The sequence below is a fragment of the Mustela nivalis genome (assembly GCF_964662115.1).
Source record: "Mustela nivalis genome assembly, chromosome: 19".
Lineage (NCBI taxonomy): Eukaryota > Metazoa > Chordata > Mammalia > Carnivora > Mustelidae > Mustela > Mustela nivalis.
The window spans coordinates 23,224,816-23,244,109 of NC_139038.1; the positions used below are offsets into that span (position 1 = coordinate 23,224,816).

The window sequence follows — 19,294 nt, forward strand, 5'->3', positions numbered from 1 at the left end:
CAGGACCCCAAGATCATGATCTGAACTGAAGGCAGAGGCTTAACCCACTGAGCCACCCAGGTGTCCAGTGTGTCACTTCTTTAGACTCAGATTGTTTAGGGAAATATGGGAATTTAAGATTTTGGGTCATTAACTCAGATGTCCCTATTCCATGTATCAGTGTCCCATTCCTTTCTAACAAGAGTTGTGATCTTGGCATAGCAGATCTGCCTTGATTGATAGTTTGATGTTCCTGGAGCTCATCAAATCTGAAAATTGGACATTGATCCCAGGACTCACTTTGCACTTCCACTGAAGAAAATAAGGGATCCATTAGATGTGATCAAGGAAGCCCTTTCACTTTCACAGTGAAAGTGAAAAAGGAGGCTTTCAGTTTCCTACTAGTAACTCCTGGCCTTTTGTTTTCTAAACCAAAGAGCTTAGCAATAGTTTCACAGCTCCATTGTTCTAATGTGTGCTATTTTCCCCATATTTCTTGATTCTCTGATATACACATCAATCAGTGCATTCTCTTGACTTGACACTCTTGACAACACTGGTGAAAAAATTAGCAACTAGACTACTACTTTGTGTCAGAGGAAATCTGTTTCCTTGCTACCAGTAACATGGACCTCATTGACAGCTGAGTTGGGGAATCAGCTAGTCCTAAAACCCCATCCTATTATATACTTTCTTAGAACTCTCCTGCAACTAACTTGCAGGTAGAGTACCCTTGGGACCAGAACTATGTAAAGGAGAGGAAGGAATCTGGAGTAGGCAGAGGGAGAAGTTAAGCTGTGATGCAGGCCAAATGATATTCTCAGTTGACCCCATGAAAAGCCTTGAAGTTCTTTGAGAGGCATTGAGAACACAAAGCATTTTGCTCTTCTATCTGCAAGTGATTGGATGCTGGCCATCTGGGAAGAAGTGTCACCTTGGGAGATAAGAATTTTTATAGATGAAGCAATCCATAAAGATAATGACAAGTGAAGGTTGTCTGAAGATAGTACTCCCCAAAGCTAAAGGGAACAACTTCTTCATTGCAGGGGCATCTAGCCTAAGAACCATATGATCATTTCACAAGATGCAGAAAAAAGCATTTGACTAAGAACAACATTCATTCATGATAAAAAAAAAAAAATCTCAACAAAGTCGGGTTATAGGGAACATACCTCAACACAATAAAGGACATCTATGAAAAACCCAAAGCTGGTATCATCCTCTATGGTCAGGAGCAAGACAGAGATGTTCACTCTCATCACTGTTATTTAACGTAGTACTGAGTCCTAGCCATGGCATTCAGACAACAGCAACAACAACAAGAACGACAATGACAACAAAATAAAAGGCATCCAAATCAGCAAGGAAGAAGTCAAACTTTCTCTATTTTCAGACAACATGATCCTCAATGTAGAAAACAACATAGAAAGACTCCACCAAAAAGATTTATTGGAACTGATACATGAATTCAGTAAAGTTTCAGTATATAAAATCAACATACAGGAATCTATTGTATTTCTATACACTAATAATGAAGCAGTAGAAAGAGAAATTAAGGAATCAATCTCATTTACAATTGTACAAAAAAACAAGATACTTAGGAATAAATCTAACCAAAGATCTGTACTCTGAAAACTATAAAACATTGATGAAAGAAATTGAAAATTATATAAAGAATTGGAAAGACATTCTATACTCATGGATTAAAAGAAAAAATATTGTTAAAATGTCCATGTTACACAAAGCAATCTACATATTCAATGTAATACCTACCTAAATACTAACAATGTTTTTTTTGCAGAGCTAAAATTTGTTTAGAACCACAAAAGACCCTGAATAGCCTAAGCAGCCTTGAAACAGTGAAGCAAAGCTGGAGGCAGCATAATTCCAGACTTCCAGTTATATTACAAAGCTGTAGAGATCCGAAGAGTATTGTACTAGCATGAAAATAGATACAAGGGTCAATGGAACAGAATAGAAAACGCAGAAATGATCCCACAACTATATGGTCAGTTAATTCTCTGACAAAGCAGGAAAGACTATCCACAGGGAAAAAGACAGTCTCTTCAGAAAATGGTGTTGAGAAAACTGGACAGCAACATGCAAAAGAATGAAACTGGACCACTTTCTTATACCACACACAAAAATGGATTTGAGACCTAAATTTGAGACAGGATAAAAATCCTAGGGGAGAATACAGGCAGTAACCTCTTTGACATTGGCTGTAGTAACGTCCTTCTAGATATGTTTCCTGAGGCAAGGGAAACAAAAGCAAAGATAAACTATTAGAACTTCATGAACCATGAGAGACTATGGACTCTGAAAAACAATCTGAGGGTTTCGAAGGGGCGGGGGATGGGAGGTTGGGGGAGCCAGGTGGTGGGTATTATAGAGGGCACGGATTGCATGGAGCACTGGGTGTGGTGAAAAAATAATGAATGTTGTTAAGCTGAAAATAAATAAAAAATAAATTTAAAAAAAACCTTCTGCACAGTGAAGGACACAATCAACAAAACTGAAAGGCAGACTATGGAGTGGGAGAAGAGATGAAGTGAAATGAAAATGATGTATTTTTTTCAGAGTGTGTGTGTGTGTGCAAAGAGGGGAGGGGCAGAGAGAGAGAGAATCTTAAAATTTTATTTACTTATTTTAGAGAGAGAACATATATATATGTTTCAGTTAGCCATTATATCATACATCAAAAGTTATATGATAAGTGATATATATATCATGTCTTGTATATATTTCAGTTAGCCATCATATCATACATCATAAGTTTTTGTTGTAGTGTTCAACAATTCATTAGCTGCCTATAACACCAACTGCTCATCCCAAAACATGCTATTCTTAATACCCACCACGACAAAGCTTTTAAGAAATCAATTCCATAATTATAACCAAATACATCTCAAAGACAGTAAGTGCACAAGACAGTGCTTTCTATCATAGTCAACCCAATTAAAACGAGGTTTATGATTCAAATTAGTTCCAGTTAGATCTTGACATAACTGTGTGATATTTTCATTATCAAGTAATAGAGGTAAGAATATGTAGATTCATACATTTTGGCCTAATAATGAGCTTTCTTTGAATTGTATCTAAAGTCTACCTTAGTTACTCACCTTCATGCCTTTTGTAAATAGGTTGTGCACATTAGATAAAATTTTATGAGAGATAAAGTTTTGCAGGCTCCAGGATGTAGTCTCCACACACAAAAGCAAAAGGAGATAAAATAAGCCCAAGACAGCCAATGCAGTCAAATACTTTGCAATCCCATGTGTTCCAAAATTATAGACACTCTTCTCAGTAGCTGAGGATGATAAAAGACAAATAGCCTTACTTTAAAAACTGATACAAAGTCTAAGGTGACACCAAAGTTAAGAAATATGGGTCAAATGAATTTTAAATTATATTTAAGGAAGTATAGAATATGGGAAATAATTATCTTAATATTTTATTAATTTATCTTTCTGGATATTTATGGTTTTTATAAAAGTTCTTCTGCCAGTGATTTTTTTTTTCCTCTAGTTTTTACCAGGACAACATAACCACATACTCAATGAATTTTAAAGGCTGAGCCTCCATGAACACAATGCTTAGTAATTAATTTATAACAAATATATAAAGCAAACAAAGGTATTTGTGGCATACCTAGGTCATGCCAAACAATTAAAGTCCTTTAAGGTGAGAAAAACCTTTATTCTATAAATAGGTAAAAATTTTAAGTAAAAAAAGTGTATGATGGCAATAATCATAAGGAAGAAAACAACAAATAGTTGAAATGTAAATGGACATTTGAATGTCCATTTGAATGAATACACTGAATGAAATGTAAATAGCTTATAGTTTTTGGCCTTACTACAGAGAAAATTAGCTAATACAAACAGCTAAATTCTACATGTTCAAATAGCAGACATCTCTGAAATGTGAGATAAATTACTCTTTTTATCAGAATTGTGTTTTCTGATTTGTGCTAATATGAAGAAATGCAATTTGTTTTAACAAAATACACATAAAACTTACCTTTTTAAAGTGTATAATTCAGTGGCACTTAATATATTCACAATGTTGTGTAGCAATTACCACTACCTAGATCCATAACAATTTCATTTCCCCAAAAGAAAACCCAGTATCTATGAAACAGTCATTACTAACCCCCTACCCCTAACCACTGGTAACCACTAATCTGTCTCTATGGATTTGCCTATTTTGAACATTAAATATAAATGGAATCATAGAGTAAGTAGCCTTTTGTATCTGGCTCTTTTCATTTAGCATAATGTTGAATGTTTGAAGGCTCACCCGTGTTGTAACACCTGCCTGTAATTCATTTCTCTTTATTGTTGAGTATTACTCCATTGTATGGATATACCACATTTTGTTATCCACTTATCAGAGCATGAACATCTTGATTGCTTCCAATTTTTCTGGGAAAAAACCATTACGAATAATTTGCTCTGAGTATTTGTGTACAAGTTCTTGTTTAAATACTTCTTTTCAGTTCTTTTGGATATATATTCAGGGGTGGAATTGTTGGGTCATATGGTAATTCTATGTTTAACTTTCTGAGGGACCACCAAACTCTTCCACAGCAGCTATAACATTTTACATTCATAGCAGCAATATATGAAAAGTAAGAATTTCTCCACATTCTCACCAACCTTGGATATTTTTCATTTTTTTATTATGGCCATCCACATGGGTAAGAAGTGATGTCCTACTATGCATTTCTTATTGAATATATTTGACATTTAACATTGTGTAAGTTTAAGGTGTTATAGCATGCTACTTCAAAAAATTTATGTATTGGAATGTGATTGCCAATGTAGTAATATTGATTGCATTACATAATTATAATACAACATTATTATCTATATTTATTATATTGTGCATTAGAGCTCTATGGCTTATTTAGTACTCATTATAAATTTAAACATTATAATTTTAAACACCATCACTCTTAACAACTGTCCTCCACTCCCAGTTAACCAAAATTTTACCCTGTTTTTTACAGGTTTAAGTTTCTTTTTTTTTTTTTTTTAAGATTTTATTTATTTATTTAACAGAGAGAAATTACAAGTACACTGAGAGGCAGGCAGAGAGAGAGAGAGAAGGAAGCAGGCTCCCTGCTGAGCAGAGAGCCCGACCCGGGACTCGATCCCAGGACCCTGAGATCATGACCTGAGCCGAAGGCAGCGGCTTAACCCACTGAGCCACCCAGGCGCCCCTACAGGTTTAAGTTTCTTAGACTCTATATATAAGTGATACCATACAGTATTTGTTTCAGTCTGACTAATCTTGTTTAGCATAATTTGCTTATTTCACCCATGTTGTCTCAAATGGAAGAGCATCTTCTGTTTCCATGGCTGAATAACATTCCATTGTGTTTATGTACCATATTGTTTTTCTACCCATTCATCCACTGGTGGGCATTTGGGTTGTTTCCATATCTTGGCTGTTGTGAATAATGCTGTGATATATGCATGGGAGTGGATATATCTTGTCAAAAGCCTGTTTTCATTTCCTTTGTGCATCTACTTAGAATAGGAATTGCAGGATCATGTGGTAGATCTATTTTTTAGCTTTTAGAGGAAACTCCATACTGTTTTCCATAGTGGTTGGGGTAATTTAAATTTCCACCAACAATGTATAAAAGTTTCCTTTTCACCACATCCTTGTCAGCACCTATCATCTATGGTCTTCTTGATATCAGCCATTCTAATAGGTATTAGATATCTAGATAGGTATTCTAATAGGTATAGATATCTAATAGGAAGTGATAGCTCATTGTGATTTTGATTTGAATTTCACTGATGACTATTGATGTAGAGTATTCATGTGCCTGTTGGCCATTTTGATGTCCTTTTTACAAAGATGTCTATTTAGTTCTGCCCATTTTTTAAAAGTTTTTAAAATTATGTTCAATTAGTCAACATATACTAGTACATCACTAGTTTTTGATGTAGTGTTCAAAGATTCATTAGTTGTGCACAACACCCAATGCTCATCACAATATATTCCCTCCTTAATACCCATTACCCAGTCACCCCATCCCTCACCCCCTCCCTTCTGCAGCCCTCAGTTTGTTTCCCAGAGTCCAGAGTCTTTCATGGTTTGTTTCCCTCTCTGATTTTTTCCCATTCAGTTTTCCTTCCCTTCCCTTATGGTTCTCTGCCCATTTTTAAACTGGACCATTTTTGTTATTAAGTTGACTGCATTCCTTATCCATTTTGAATATTAACCTGTTATGTGATATGTGGTTTGCAAACATTCTCTCCCATTTTCTGGGTTGTTTTTTCATTTTGTGATATAGTTTTATAGTATAATTGCCAAATACTGTGACCATATGCAGTAACACTAAGTAAAGCAAAGGCAGAAGCAAATTATACAAGGAATATCTGAAATGAACAAAATAGAAATTTTTAAAAACTTAAATATAAACTATAATATTAAATTACATATAAAGAACCTAATTAGATATATACCTTTGTTAAGACTTTATTCTAAAAAGAAGGAGAGGTAAATATTCGCTTAGAAATTTATATGGAACCAGAAAAGACCTCGAATAGCCAAAGGGATACTGAAAAAGAAAGCCAACGTTGGTGGCATCACAATTCCGGACTTGAAGCTCTATTACAAAGCTGTCATCATCAAGACAGCATGGTACTGGCACAAAAACAGACACATAGATCAATGGAACAGAATAGAGAGCCCAGAAATAGACCCTCAAATCTATGGTCACCTCATCTTCGACAAAGCAGGAAAGAATGTCCAATGGAAAAAAGACAGCCTCTTCAATAAATGGTGCTGGGAAAATTGGACAGCCACATGCAGAAAAATGAAATTGGACCATTTCCTTACACCACACACGAAAATAGACTCAAAATGGATGAAGGACCTCAATGTGCGAAAGGAATCCATCAAAATCCTTGAGGAGAACACAGGCAGCAACCTCTTCGACCTCAGCCGCAGCAACATCTTCCTAGGAACAATGCAAAAGGCAAGGGAAGCAAGGGCAAAAATGAACTATTGGGATTTCATCAAGATCAAAAGCTTTTGCACAGCAAAGGAAACAGTTAACAAAATCAAAAGACAACTGACAGAATGGGAGAAGATATTTGCAAACGACATATCAGATAAAGGACTAGTGTCCAGAATCTATAAAGAACTTATCAAACTCAACACCCAAAGAACAAATAATCCAATCAAGAAATGGGCAGAGGACATGAACAGACATTTCTGCAAAGAAGACATCCAGATGGCCAACAGACACATGAAAAAGTGCTCCATATCACTCGGCATCAGGGAAATACAAATCAAAACCACAATGAGATATCACCTCACACCAGTCAGAATGGCTAAAATCAACAAGTCAGGAAATGACAGATGCTGGCGAGGATGTGGAGAAAGGGGAACCCTCCTACACTGTTGGTGGGAATGCAAGCTGGTGCAGCCACTCTGGAAAACAGCATGGAGGTTCCTCAAAATGTTGAAAATAGAACTGCCCTATGACCCAGCAATTGCACTACTGGGTATTTACCCTAAAGATACAAATGTAGTGATCCAAAGGGGCACATGCACCCGAATGTTTATAGCAGCAATGTCCACAATAGCCAAACTATGGAAAGAACCTAGATGTCCATCAACAGATGAATGGATCAAGAAGATGTGGTATATATACACAATGGAATACTATGCAGCCATCAAAAGAAATGAAATCTTGCCATTTGCGACAACATGGATGGAACTAGAGCGTATCATGCTTAGCGAAATAAGTCAAGCAGAGAAAGACAACTATCATATGATCTCCCTGATATGAGGAAGTGGTGATGCAACATGGAGGCTTAAGTGGGTAGGAGAAGAATAAATGAAACAAGATGGGATTGGGAGGGAGACAAACCATAAGTGACTCTTAATCTCACAAAACAAACTGAGGGTTGCTGGGGGGAGGGGGTTTGGGAGAAGGGGGTGGGATTATGGACATTGGGGAGGGTATGTGCTTTAGTGAGTGCTGTGAAGTGTGTAAACCTGGTGATTCACAGACCTGTACCCCTGGGGATAAAAATATATGTTTATAAAAAATAAAAAATTAAAAAAAAAAGAATTAAAAGTAAACCATAATCCATCAAAAAAAAAAAAGTAATTTGAAACAGGACAAGAAAATTTAAAATGTTGCAATTAACAAAATAGAAATTAAAAAGAATTAAAAAAGGAGAATAAAAATTAAGGCTGATTCCTGAAAATGATGTATATTTATATAAGCCTTTGGTGATCAAGTGTAATAAAATATATGGGAACCCCTCCCCCCAAGTATACTATATTAGGAAGGGGAAAGTAGACAGGACTTACAGAAGAGACTAAAATAACTATATTTAATTTTATGTCAGTGACTGGAAATGAGAATAATTTTTTTCAAAACTCATATTTTATAGCAACTTTTTAAAAAGAAAAGAGAGATTTTTAAAAATTCCAGTTAGTTATCATACAGTATAATATTAGTTTCAGGTCTACAATATAGTGATTCAACACTTCCATACAACATATGGTGCTTATCACAACTGCACTCCTTAATCTCCCTCACCTACATTACCCATTCCTCCATCACCTTCCCTCTGGTAACCAACACTTTGTTCTTTATAGTTAATACTCTGCTTCTTGGTTTGTCTCTGCCTCTCTTCCCCCTGCCCCCATGCTCTTTTGTTTTGTTTCTTAAATTCCACATATGTATGAAATCATGTGGCATTTGCCTTTCTCTGGCTGACTTATTTTGCTTGGCATACTACTCTTTAGCTCCATCTATGACACTGAAAATGGCAAGGTTTCATATATATAACTCAGATATATATATATATATATATATATATATATATATATATACACACACACACACACACACCCCATATCTTCTTTATCCATACATCAGACAATGGACATTTGGGCTCTTTACATAGTTTGGTTATTGTAGATAATGCTGCTATAAATATTGGGGTGCATGTATCCCATCAAATCAATATTTTTGTATTCTTTGGGTAAATAACTAGTAATGCCATTGCTGGATCATAGGGTAGGTCTATTTGATTTTTTGAGGAACCTCTATACTGTTCTTCAGAGTGGCTTCAGCAGTTTGGATTCCCACCAACAGTGTAACAGGGTTCCCCTATCTCCACATCCTTACCAACACTTGTTGATTCTTATGTGGTTGATTTTAGCCATTCTGACAGGTGTGAAGTGATAACTCACTGTGGTTTTAATTTGCATTTCCCTGATAATTAGTGATATTGAGTATCTTTTCGTATCTGTTGGCCCTCTGGATGTCCTCTTTGAAAAAATGTCTATTCATGTTTTCTGTGCATTTTTAATTGGATCATTCTTTTTTCAGGTGTTGAGTTTTATAAGTTCTTTGTATATTTAAAATACTAACCCTTTATCTGGTTTGTCATTTGCAATTATCTTCTCCCACTCTGTAGTTTGCCTTTTAGTTTTATTGATTGTTTCTTTCGCTGTGCAGAAGTTTTCTTTTTCTTTTCTTTTCTTTTAAGTAGACTTAAATCAAGTGTTTGAACTTATGACCCTGAGATCAGGATCTGAGCTGAGATCAAAAGTTGGATGCTTAACTGTTGTAGCCACCCAAGCACCCCTGTGCCACCCAAGCACCCCTTTAATAAGTCCTAATAGTTTATTTTTGCTTTTGTTTCCCTTGTCTTAGGAGACATATCTAGAAGGAGGCTGCTATGACTGGTGTCAAAGAGATTACTGTCTGTATTCTCTCATCAGATTTTTATGATTTCAAGTCTCACATTTTGGTCTTTAATCCATTTTGAGTTTATCTTTGTATCTGATGTGAGAAAGTGGCCAGGTTTCATTCTTTTGCATGTTGCTGTCCAGTTTTCCCAACACCATTTGTTGAAAAGTCTTTGTCCCATTGGATACTCTTTCCTGCTTTGTCAGAGATTAATTGGCCATTAGTGATGAGTTCAGAATAAATAATTTTTTAAAAGAAAAATATAAATGGCCATACTCATGTGAATTGAACAATAGAAAGAATAGACCAGTAACTGAAGAAGTTGGTAAAATGCTCCCAGGAAAAATACAATAAATTTAGACAGCTTCATAAGCTTAGCTATATCAAAAATCAAATAATTACTATGTTACCTGAAAAACTTCAGATTTCCCACATTCAAATGGTCAGTTGAGCACACACATTTGCTTCTTTCCTTCCCTAAAATCTTTCAAATATCATTAAAGATATACAAAAATGTATAAATCTATAAAAACATGGAGAATAGAAGTGGGGGAAATAATGGGAAACAGATAACTTGAAATTTTGTTGACTTTTTGTAAGAGGGAAAGATGTCTCAGTGGGTAGTCATGCATAAACCACAGAAGAAAAAAAATTGGGCTCTGAGAGACATAATCCCAGGGAAGCTCTAAATGAAACATTTTTGTTGTGGTCTTGTGAAACAGTATTTAGGGTATTTAATAAAGGTGTTGTACAGCTTTATTTCTACCTTATACCAGCCATACAAGCCTCCATTCTGTTCTTTAAACACATATAGTCCTTCCCTAATTTGAAGCATTTGTTCTTGCTCTTCCATCAGTCTGGAATGTCATTCCTTCAGCTCTTCACTGGCTAGTTCAATCTCATTCTTTTAGTCATCAGATCCAATACCACTCTGCAGAGATGTCTTCTATAAATGTTCTATCTGGAGTAGCCTAAATTACTTTTTAAGAAAGATTTTATATTTTTGGGAGAGAAAGTCAGCATAAGAAATGCTAAACAAAATGAAGGGGGAAAATCGATGTCTGGATAGTTCATGATACAATTTCACAACATTAAAGATAATGATTTTCTGAAGATAGAAGTTTTCAGAGGCTATTGGCAAAAGGAAATAAAATTAACATCAGAGTCCTCTTAAATAATATGGTTAAACATCAGAAAAATCAATTAACTTAAGACATTATATTAACATTTTAATATGTCTAAAGACACAGAAAAAGCACTTGATCTCACTCAAGGCAAAAACTATTAATAAACTAGGAATAGAATAGATCTTCTCAAACTTATAAAGAGAATCTATGAAAAACCTACAGCTAAAAATCATACTTAATGATGAATGACTGGATTGCTTTCCTCTTAAGACTGGGAACAAGGCAAGGATGTTTATTTCCATCACCTCTATTCAACACTGTACTGGAAGTTCTAGTCAGTAAAATAAAATATAGAAAAGACCCTGAATGTCCAAGGAAATGTTGAAAAAGATAAACAAAACTGGGGACATCATGTTGCCTGATTTCATGCTATATAACAAAGCTGTGATCACCAAGACAGCATGGTATTAGCACAAAAACAGACACATAGTTCAATGGAACAGAACAGAGTCTCCAGAAATGGGCCCTCAACACTATGGTCAACTAATTTTCAACAAATCAGGAAAAAATATCCAATGGAGAAAGACAGTCTCTTCAGTTAATGGTGCTGGGAAAATTAGACAGTTATATACAGAAGAATGAAGTTGGACCATTCTCTTACACCATACACAAAGATAAACTCAAACTGGGTAAAAGACCTCAGTGTGAGACTAACAAAATCCTAGAGGAGAACATGTCTTCAACATCAGGCAAACAACTTCTCTCAAGACCTGTCTCCAAAGGCAAAGAAAACAAAGGCAAAAATGATCTTTTGGGATCTCATCAAGATAAAAAGCTACTGCACATCAAAGGAAACAGTCAACAAAATTAAGAGGCAACCCACAGAATGGGAGAAGATATTTGCAAATGGGCTGGTATCCAATATCTATGAAGAACTTCTCAAACTCAACACCTGAAAACCAAATAATCCAGCCAGAAAATGGGCAGACAACATGAACAGACACTTCTCCAAAGAAAACATACAAATGACTAACAGACGCATGAAAAAATGTTCACCCATCATTAGCCATCAGGGAAATTCAAATCAAAACCACAATAAGATACCACCTTGCACCAGTTAGAATGGCAAAAATTAACAAAACAGAAAACAGCAAATGTTGGAGAGGATGTGGAGAAAGGGGAACTCCCTTACACTGTTGGTGGGAGTGCAAGTTGGTACAGCCACTTTGGAAAACAATATGGAGGTTTCTCAGAAATTTAAAAATAGAGCTATCCTTGACCTAGCAATTGCACTACTGGGTATTTACTCCATAGATATAGATGTAGTGAAAAGAAGGGGCACATGCATCCCAATGTTCATAGCAGTAATGTCCACAATAGCCAAACTGTGGAAGGAGTCAAGATGCCTTTAAGAAGATGAATGGATAAAGAAGACAGGTACATATATACAATGCAATACTGCTCAGCCATCAGAAAGGACGAATACCCACCATTTACATAGATATGGGTGGAGCTGGAGGGGATTAAGGTAAGTGAAATAAGTCAAGCAGAGAGAGACAATTATATGGTTTCACTCATGCAGAACATGAGGAATAGCACAGAGGACATTAGGGGAAGGTAAGAAAACTGAAGGGGTGGAAATCAGAGGGGGAAATGAACCTTGAGAGGCTATGGACTTCGGGAAACAATCTGAGGGTTTCAGAGCAGAGGGGGATAGGGTAGAATGCTGATGGGTATTAAGGAGGACACAGGTTGTAATGAGCACTATATGCAAATAATGAATCATGGAACACTACATCAAAAACTAATGATGTACTGTATGCCAACTAAAATAGATAATAAAAAAAGAAAGAAAAAATAAAACCTTAATTTTGGAAGGAAGAAGTAAGGGTATTCACAAAAAACATAACCCTCCAAATGGGAAAAATCTTAAGGAATCAACAAGAAACTATTAAAACTAATAAACGAGTCAATTCATTGCACGGGATATAAGACCAAAAAGTCATAGTATTTTAAGCACATACAAAAAATCATTTGGATTTCCATATACAAGCAGTGAGTAGCAGAAAATAAAATTAAGAAAACAATGTTAAGGATGTTTTGGCTATTTGGGAACTTTTGTGGCTCTATACAAATTTTAGGATTATTTGTTCTAGTTTTGTGAAAAGTGCTGGTGGTATTTTGATAGGGGTTGTGTTAAATGTGGAGATTGCTTTGGGTAGTATGGACATTTAAACAGTATTTGTTCTTCTAGTCCTTGAGTATGGAATGTCTTTCCATTTCTTTCTGTCATATTCAATTTCTTTCATCAGTGTTTTATAGATTTCAGAGTACAAGCCTTTCACCTCTTTGATTAGATTTATTCCTAGGCATCTTACTGTTTCTTGTGAAATTATAAATAGAATTGATTCCTTAATTTCTCTTTCTGTTGCTTCGTTATTGGTCTATATATGCAAAAGATTTCTGTACACTGATTTTGTATCCCACAACTTTTCTGAATTCATGTAGTTTTTCAGTGGTCTTTTAGAGTTTCTATGTACAATATCATGTTATCTGCAAATAGTGAAAACTTTACTTCTTCCTTGCCAATTTGGATGCCTTTTATTTCTATTTGTTGTCTGATTTGTGTGGCTAGGACTTCCAGTACTATGTTGACTAAGAGTGGACATCCTTTAAAAAAAACGGATGCAAAGGGACACAGTAGTCTTTTGGAGTTTCTATGTACAATATCATGTCATCTGCAAATAGTGAAAGTTTTACTCCTTCCTTGCCAGTTTGAATGTCTTTTATTTCTATTTGTTGTCTGATTGCTGTGGCTGGGACTTCCACTACTATGTTGACTAAGAGGACATCCTTTACAAAAAATGGATGAAAAGGGGCACTTGCAATCAAATGTTTATAGCAGCACTATCAATAATAGTCAAACTATGGAAAAAGCTTAAATATCCAACTGATGAATGGATACAGAAGATGTGGTATATCTCAGTTCCATTTATCATGTATTGCAGGGAGCACTGGGTGTTAATGAATCTTGGAACACTACATCAAAAATTAATGATGTATTGTATGGTGACTAAGATAACACAATAAATAAATCTACAGTAAGTCTCTTAAACACACACACACACACACACGAGGATGGGGTCTATAGAATGGAATATTACTCAGCTATCATAAAGAATAAAAGCTTGTCATTTTCAATAACATGCATGGAACTAGAGTGTATTAGGCTAAATGAAATAAGACAAATACAAACACCACATGGTTTCACTCATATGTGGAATGTAAGAAATAAAACATGAACATAAGGGAAGGGAAAGAAAAATAAAATAAGAAAAACAGAGAGGAAGGCAAACAATAAGAGACTTACTTAGAAAACAAACAGAGTTGCTGGAGGAAAGGTAGGTGGAAGCATGAACTAAATGATGGTCATTAAGGAAGGCGCATGTTGTGAAGAGCGCTGGGTGTTATATGTAAGCGATGAATCACTAAATTCTACTCCTGAAACCAACACTACATATGTTAACTAATTTGAAGTAAAATCTTGGAAGAAAAAAAAAGAGTGGAATCCTTCTCTTCTTCCTGAACATAGAGGAAAAGTTCTGTTTTTCCCTATTGAGGATGATATTAGGTGTGGGTTTTCCATATATGGTGTTTATTATGTTGAGCTATGTTCCCTCTAATACTACTTTGTTAAAGGTTTCTATCAAGAATTGATGTTGCAATTTGAATCTCCCTGAGGGCTAGTGATGATGAACATTTTTTCATGTGTCTGATAGCCATTTGTATGTCTTGATTGGAGAAGTGTCTGTTCATATCTTCTGCCCATTTTTTGATATGATTGCCTATTTTGTGTGTGTTGAGTTTGAGGAGTTCATTATAGATCCTGGATATCAACCTTTTGTCTGTACTGTCATTTGCAAACATCTTCTCCCATTCCGTGGGTTGCCTCTTTGTTTTGTTGACTGTTTCCTTTGCTGTGCAGAAGCTTTTGATTTTGATGAAGTCCCAAAAGTTTATTTTCGCTTTTGTTTCCTTTGCCTTTGGAGACATCTTGAAAGAAGTTGGTGTGGCTGATATCGAAGAGATTACTGTCTATGTTCTCCTCTAGGATTCTGGTGGATTCCTGTCTCACGTTGAGATCTTTTATCCATTTTGAGTTTATCTTTGTGTACGGTATAAGAGAATGGTCGAGTTTCATTCTTCTACATATAGCTGCCTAGTTTTCCCAGCACCATTTATTGAAGAGACTGTCTTTTTTCCACTGTATATTTTTTCCTGTTTGTCAAAGATTAATTGACCATAGAGTTGAGGGTCCATATCTGGGCTCTTTACTCTGTTCCACTGGTCTATGTGTCTGTTTTTATGTCAGTACCATGCTGTCTTGAGATATCACCTTACACCAGTTAGAATGGCCAAAATTAACAAGACAAGAAACAACATGTGTTGGAGGGGATGTGGAGAAAGGGGAACCCTCTTACACTGTTGGTGGGAATGCAAGTTGGTGCAGCCTCTTTCGAGAACAGTGTGGAGATTCCTCAAGAAATTAAAAACAGAACTTCCCTATGACCCTGCATTTGCACTTCTGGGTATTTACCCCAAAGATACAGATGTAGTGAAAAGAAGGGCCATCTGTACCCCAATGTTTATAGCAGCAATGGCCACGGTCACCAAACTGTGGAAAGAACCAAGATGCCCTTCAACGGATGAATGGATAAGGAAGATGTGGTCCATATACACTATGGAGTATTTTGCCTCCATCAGAAAGGATGAATACCCAACTTTTGTAGCAACATGGACGGCCTGGAAGAGATTATGCTGAGTGAAATAAGTCAAGAGAGTCAATTACCATATACTTTCACTTATTTGTGGAGCATAACAAATAGCATGGAGGACAAGGGGAAATGGAGAGGAGAAGGGAGTTGAGGGAAATTGGAAGAGGAGGTGAACAATAAGAGACTATGGACTCTGAAAAATAACCTGAGGGTTTTGAAGGGGTGGGGGTGGGAGGATGGGAGAACCAGGTGGTGGGTATTGGAGAGGACACGAATTGCATAGAGCACTGGGTGTGGTGCAAAAACAATGAATACTGTTGTACCTAAAATAAATTAAAAAAAAATCCTGGATATCATCTTTTTGTCTGTACTGTCATTTGTAAATATCTTCTCCCATTCCGTGGGTTGCCTCTTTGTTTTGTTGACTGTTTCCTTTGCTGTGCAGAAGCTTTTGATTTTGATGAAGTCCCAAAAGTTTATTTTCGCTTTTGTTTCCTTTGCCTTTGGAGACATCTTGAAAGAAGTTGGTGTGGCTGATATCGAAGAGATTACTGTCTATGTTCTCCTCTAGGATTCTGGTGGATTCCTGTCTCACGTTGAAGTCTTTTATCTATTTTGAGTTTATCTTTGTTTACGGTATAAGAGAATGGTCGAGTTTCATTCTTCTACATATAGCTGCCCAGTTTTCCCAGCACCATTTATTGAAGAGACTGTCCTTTTTCCACTGTATATTTTTTCCTGCTTTGTGGAAGATTAATTGACCATAGAGTTGAGGGTCCATATCTGGGCTCTCTACTCTGTTCCACTGGTCTATGTGTCTGTTTTTATGCCAGTACCATGCTGTCTTGGTGATCACAGCTTTGTAGTAAAGCTTGAAATCAGGTAACATGATGTCCCCAGCTTTATTTTTGTTTTAAAACATTTCCTTAGCGATTCGGGGTCTCTTCTGATCCCATACAAATTTTTGGATTATTTGCTCCAGCTTTTGAAGAATACTGGTGGAGTTTTGATCGGAATGGCATTGAAAGTATATATTGCTCTAGGCAGTATAGACATTTTAACAATGTTTATTCTTCTGATCCAAGAGCATGGAATGGTCTTCCATCTTTTTGTGTCTTCTTCAATTTCTTTCATGAGTGTTCTGTAGTTCCTCAAGTAGAGATCCATTACCTCTTTTGTTAGGATCTATAATGAACTCCTCAAACTCAACACACACGAAACAGACAATCATATCAAAAAATGGGCAGAAGATATGAACAGAGACTTCTCCAATGAAGACATACAAATGGCTATCAGACACATGAAAAAATGTTCATCATCGCTAGCCCTCAGGGAGATTCAAATTAAAACCACATTGAGATATCACCTTACACCAGTTAGAATGGCCAAAATTAACAAAACAGGAAACAACATGTGTTGGAGAGGATGTGGAGAAAAGGGAACCCTCTTACACTGTTGGGGAATGCAAGTTGGTGCAGCCTCTTTGGAGAACAGTGTGGAGATTCCTCAAGAAATTAAAAATATGCCTCCATCAGAAATGATGAATACCCAACTTTTGTAGCAACATGGATGGGACTGGAAGAGATTATGCTGAGTGAAATAAGTCAAGCAGAGAGAGTCAATTATCATATGGTTTCACTTATTTGTGGAGCATAACAAATAGCATGGAGGACAAGGGGAGATGGAGAGGAGAAGGGAGTTGAGGGAAATTGGAAGGGGAGGTGAACCATGAGAGACTATGGACTCTGAAAAACAATCTGAGGGGTTTGAAGTGGCGGGGGGGGGTGGGAGGTTGGGGGGTACCAGCTGGTGGGTATTATAGAGGGCACGGATTGCATGGAGCACTGGGTGTGGTGAAAAAATAATGAATACTGTTTTTTCTGAAAATAAATAAATTAATTTTAAAAAAAGAAAAGAAAGAAAAGAATTGATGTTGTATTTTGTCAGATGCTTTTTCTGCATCTAGGGAAATGATCATAACATTCTTATCCTTTCTTTTATTAACATGCTGTATCATGTTGATGGATTTATAAATATTGAACCACCCTTGCAAATCAGGAATAAATCCCATTTGATTGTGGTGAATGATTTTTCCTCCCAAGTTTTTCTTTAAATTTAAATTTAGTTTATATAAAATGCAACTGCACTACTAGGTATTTAACCAAGGATACAAAAATACTGATTCAAAGGGATATATTCACTTGTACTTATACATGCAACTGATTCTATTTATGTGAAATATCCAGAAATATTAAACCTATAGAGGCAGAGGATGTCTGGACTATATGTGGTAATGAAAATTAACTGGAAACAGGCCTGAGGGATTTTTTTCAGATATGGAAATATTCTAACATTGGTTTGTGGTAATGTTTGTACAGCTTTATAAGATTCTTAAAAATAGTAAGTAAAATAAATTAATTAAAACTGGTGACTGAGGTATATAAATAATAACTGAACAGAGTCATTCTTAAAAATCAGAGAGAGGAATTTATGGTCAAAATATGATATAAACTAAAATGTGATATAGTTTTTCTTATTCAGAGATTGTAAGAAAATATAATCCATTTGGGTTTTTTTTTAAGGTTTTATTTTTTATTTGAGAGAGAGATAGAAAAAGAGCATGACCAGGGGGAAGAGGGAGAAGCAGACTCCTTGCTGAGCAGGGAGCCCAATGTGGGGCTCAATTCTAGGACCTGGGATCATGACCTGAGCCAAAAGCAGATGCTAAGCTGACGGAGCCACCCAGGTACCCCGGAAATATAATCTATTTGGTATTTCTTATTTAGGTAAATATGATTACATTTTTCTTTCTGTGGCAACATATAAATTATTTTGTTTCAGAATGAATCACACACACACACACATACATACACGCACATTCAGAGTAAATATGTTTGCTATTTCTCAATTTTAAAAATCAATTTAAAATATGAAATTAGATAATTCAGTAGAATGTATTATTTCCTGATTTTGATATGCCTGTGCATTTACCTTCCTTTACCTGTGTGACACAGGTAAATGGCCCAGAGAACTCATTTAATGTTCAGTTTAGGAACAGGTTCAGTTTCCTCATTTATTAAACTGAGATAATAATGGATAACTTGTAGGGTGTTCTGAGAGCTTAAAATAATGTATGTAAAACTATTTTCACATAGTATGTGAGTTACTAGGAGTAACTCATTCTAAATCTGGTGGTGACTTCATGAAATTTATCTTAGATTTTATTTTGAGACTTCTCTTTATCCCCACAGTCTATGAAAATAATTTTGGTACAGAAAAGCATTCAAAACAGCAAGCCTGACTATCTCCATTGGAGGAAGGACAGGTTTATCCTCCACAATAATGTTAAATGTGAACACCTGGAAAGGAATAGATTACTTTTAAGGACCCATGGAGCCCGAGATACTCACATGTTTTATTGCACTTCACAAGTATACTTGGAATTTGCCTGGCACACAGATTTTTCATCTCATAGTCATCAAAGAATTTACTGATACACATTGCAAAGTTGTAACTAGGAAGCATTAGTAAGATGCTATCTATGAGGGTTGTGGCATAGTGAGGAAAATCAAGACCTATGATTAAAAAAATGATAGATTAGCTTTTTAATTATAAGAAAATAAGGAACTTCCCATTACAACAAACTTCCCCAAGATGACTAAACCATTCAT

The 19,294-nt window shown here is 35.9% G+C and overlaps 1 protein-coding gene across 7 annotated transcripts in view; it reads right to left on the reverse strand.

Annotated features, from left to right (window-relative positions):
• Positions 1-19,294, reverse strand: part of LOC309854548 (phospholipid-transporting ATPase ABCA3-like) — a 294,363-nt gene that overhangs the window by 29,034 nt on the left and 246,035 nt on the right. For 6 of the 7 annotated variants that reach the window (XM_082713827.1, XM_082713826.1, XM_082713825.1 and 3 more), the window contains 2 exons: positions 19,034-19,198; positions 3,102-3,289 (listed from right to left, as the gene is read on the reverse strand). In XM_082713827.1, the coding sequence (XP_082569953.1) occupies positions 3,102-3,289; positions 19,034-19,198 (353 nt within the window). The remainder of the gene's footprint in view (positions 1-3,101; positions 3,290-19,033; positions 19,199-19,294) is intronic. The other variant, XM_082713828.1, reaches the window with a different exon arrangement.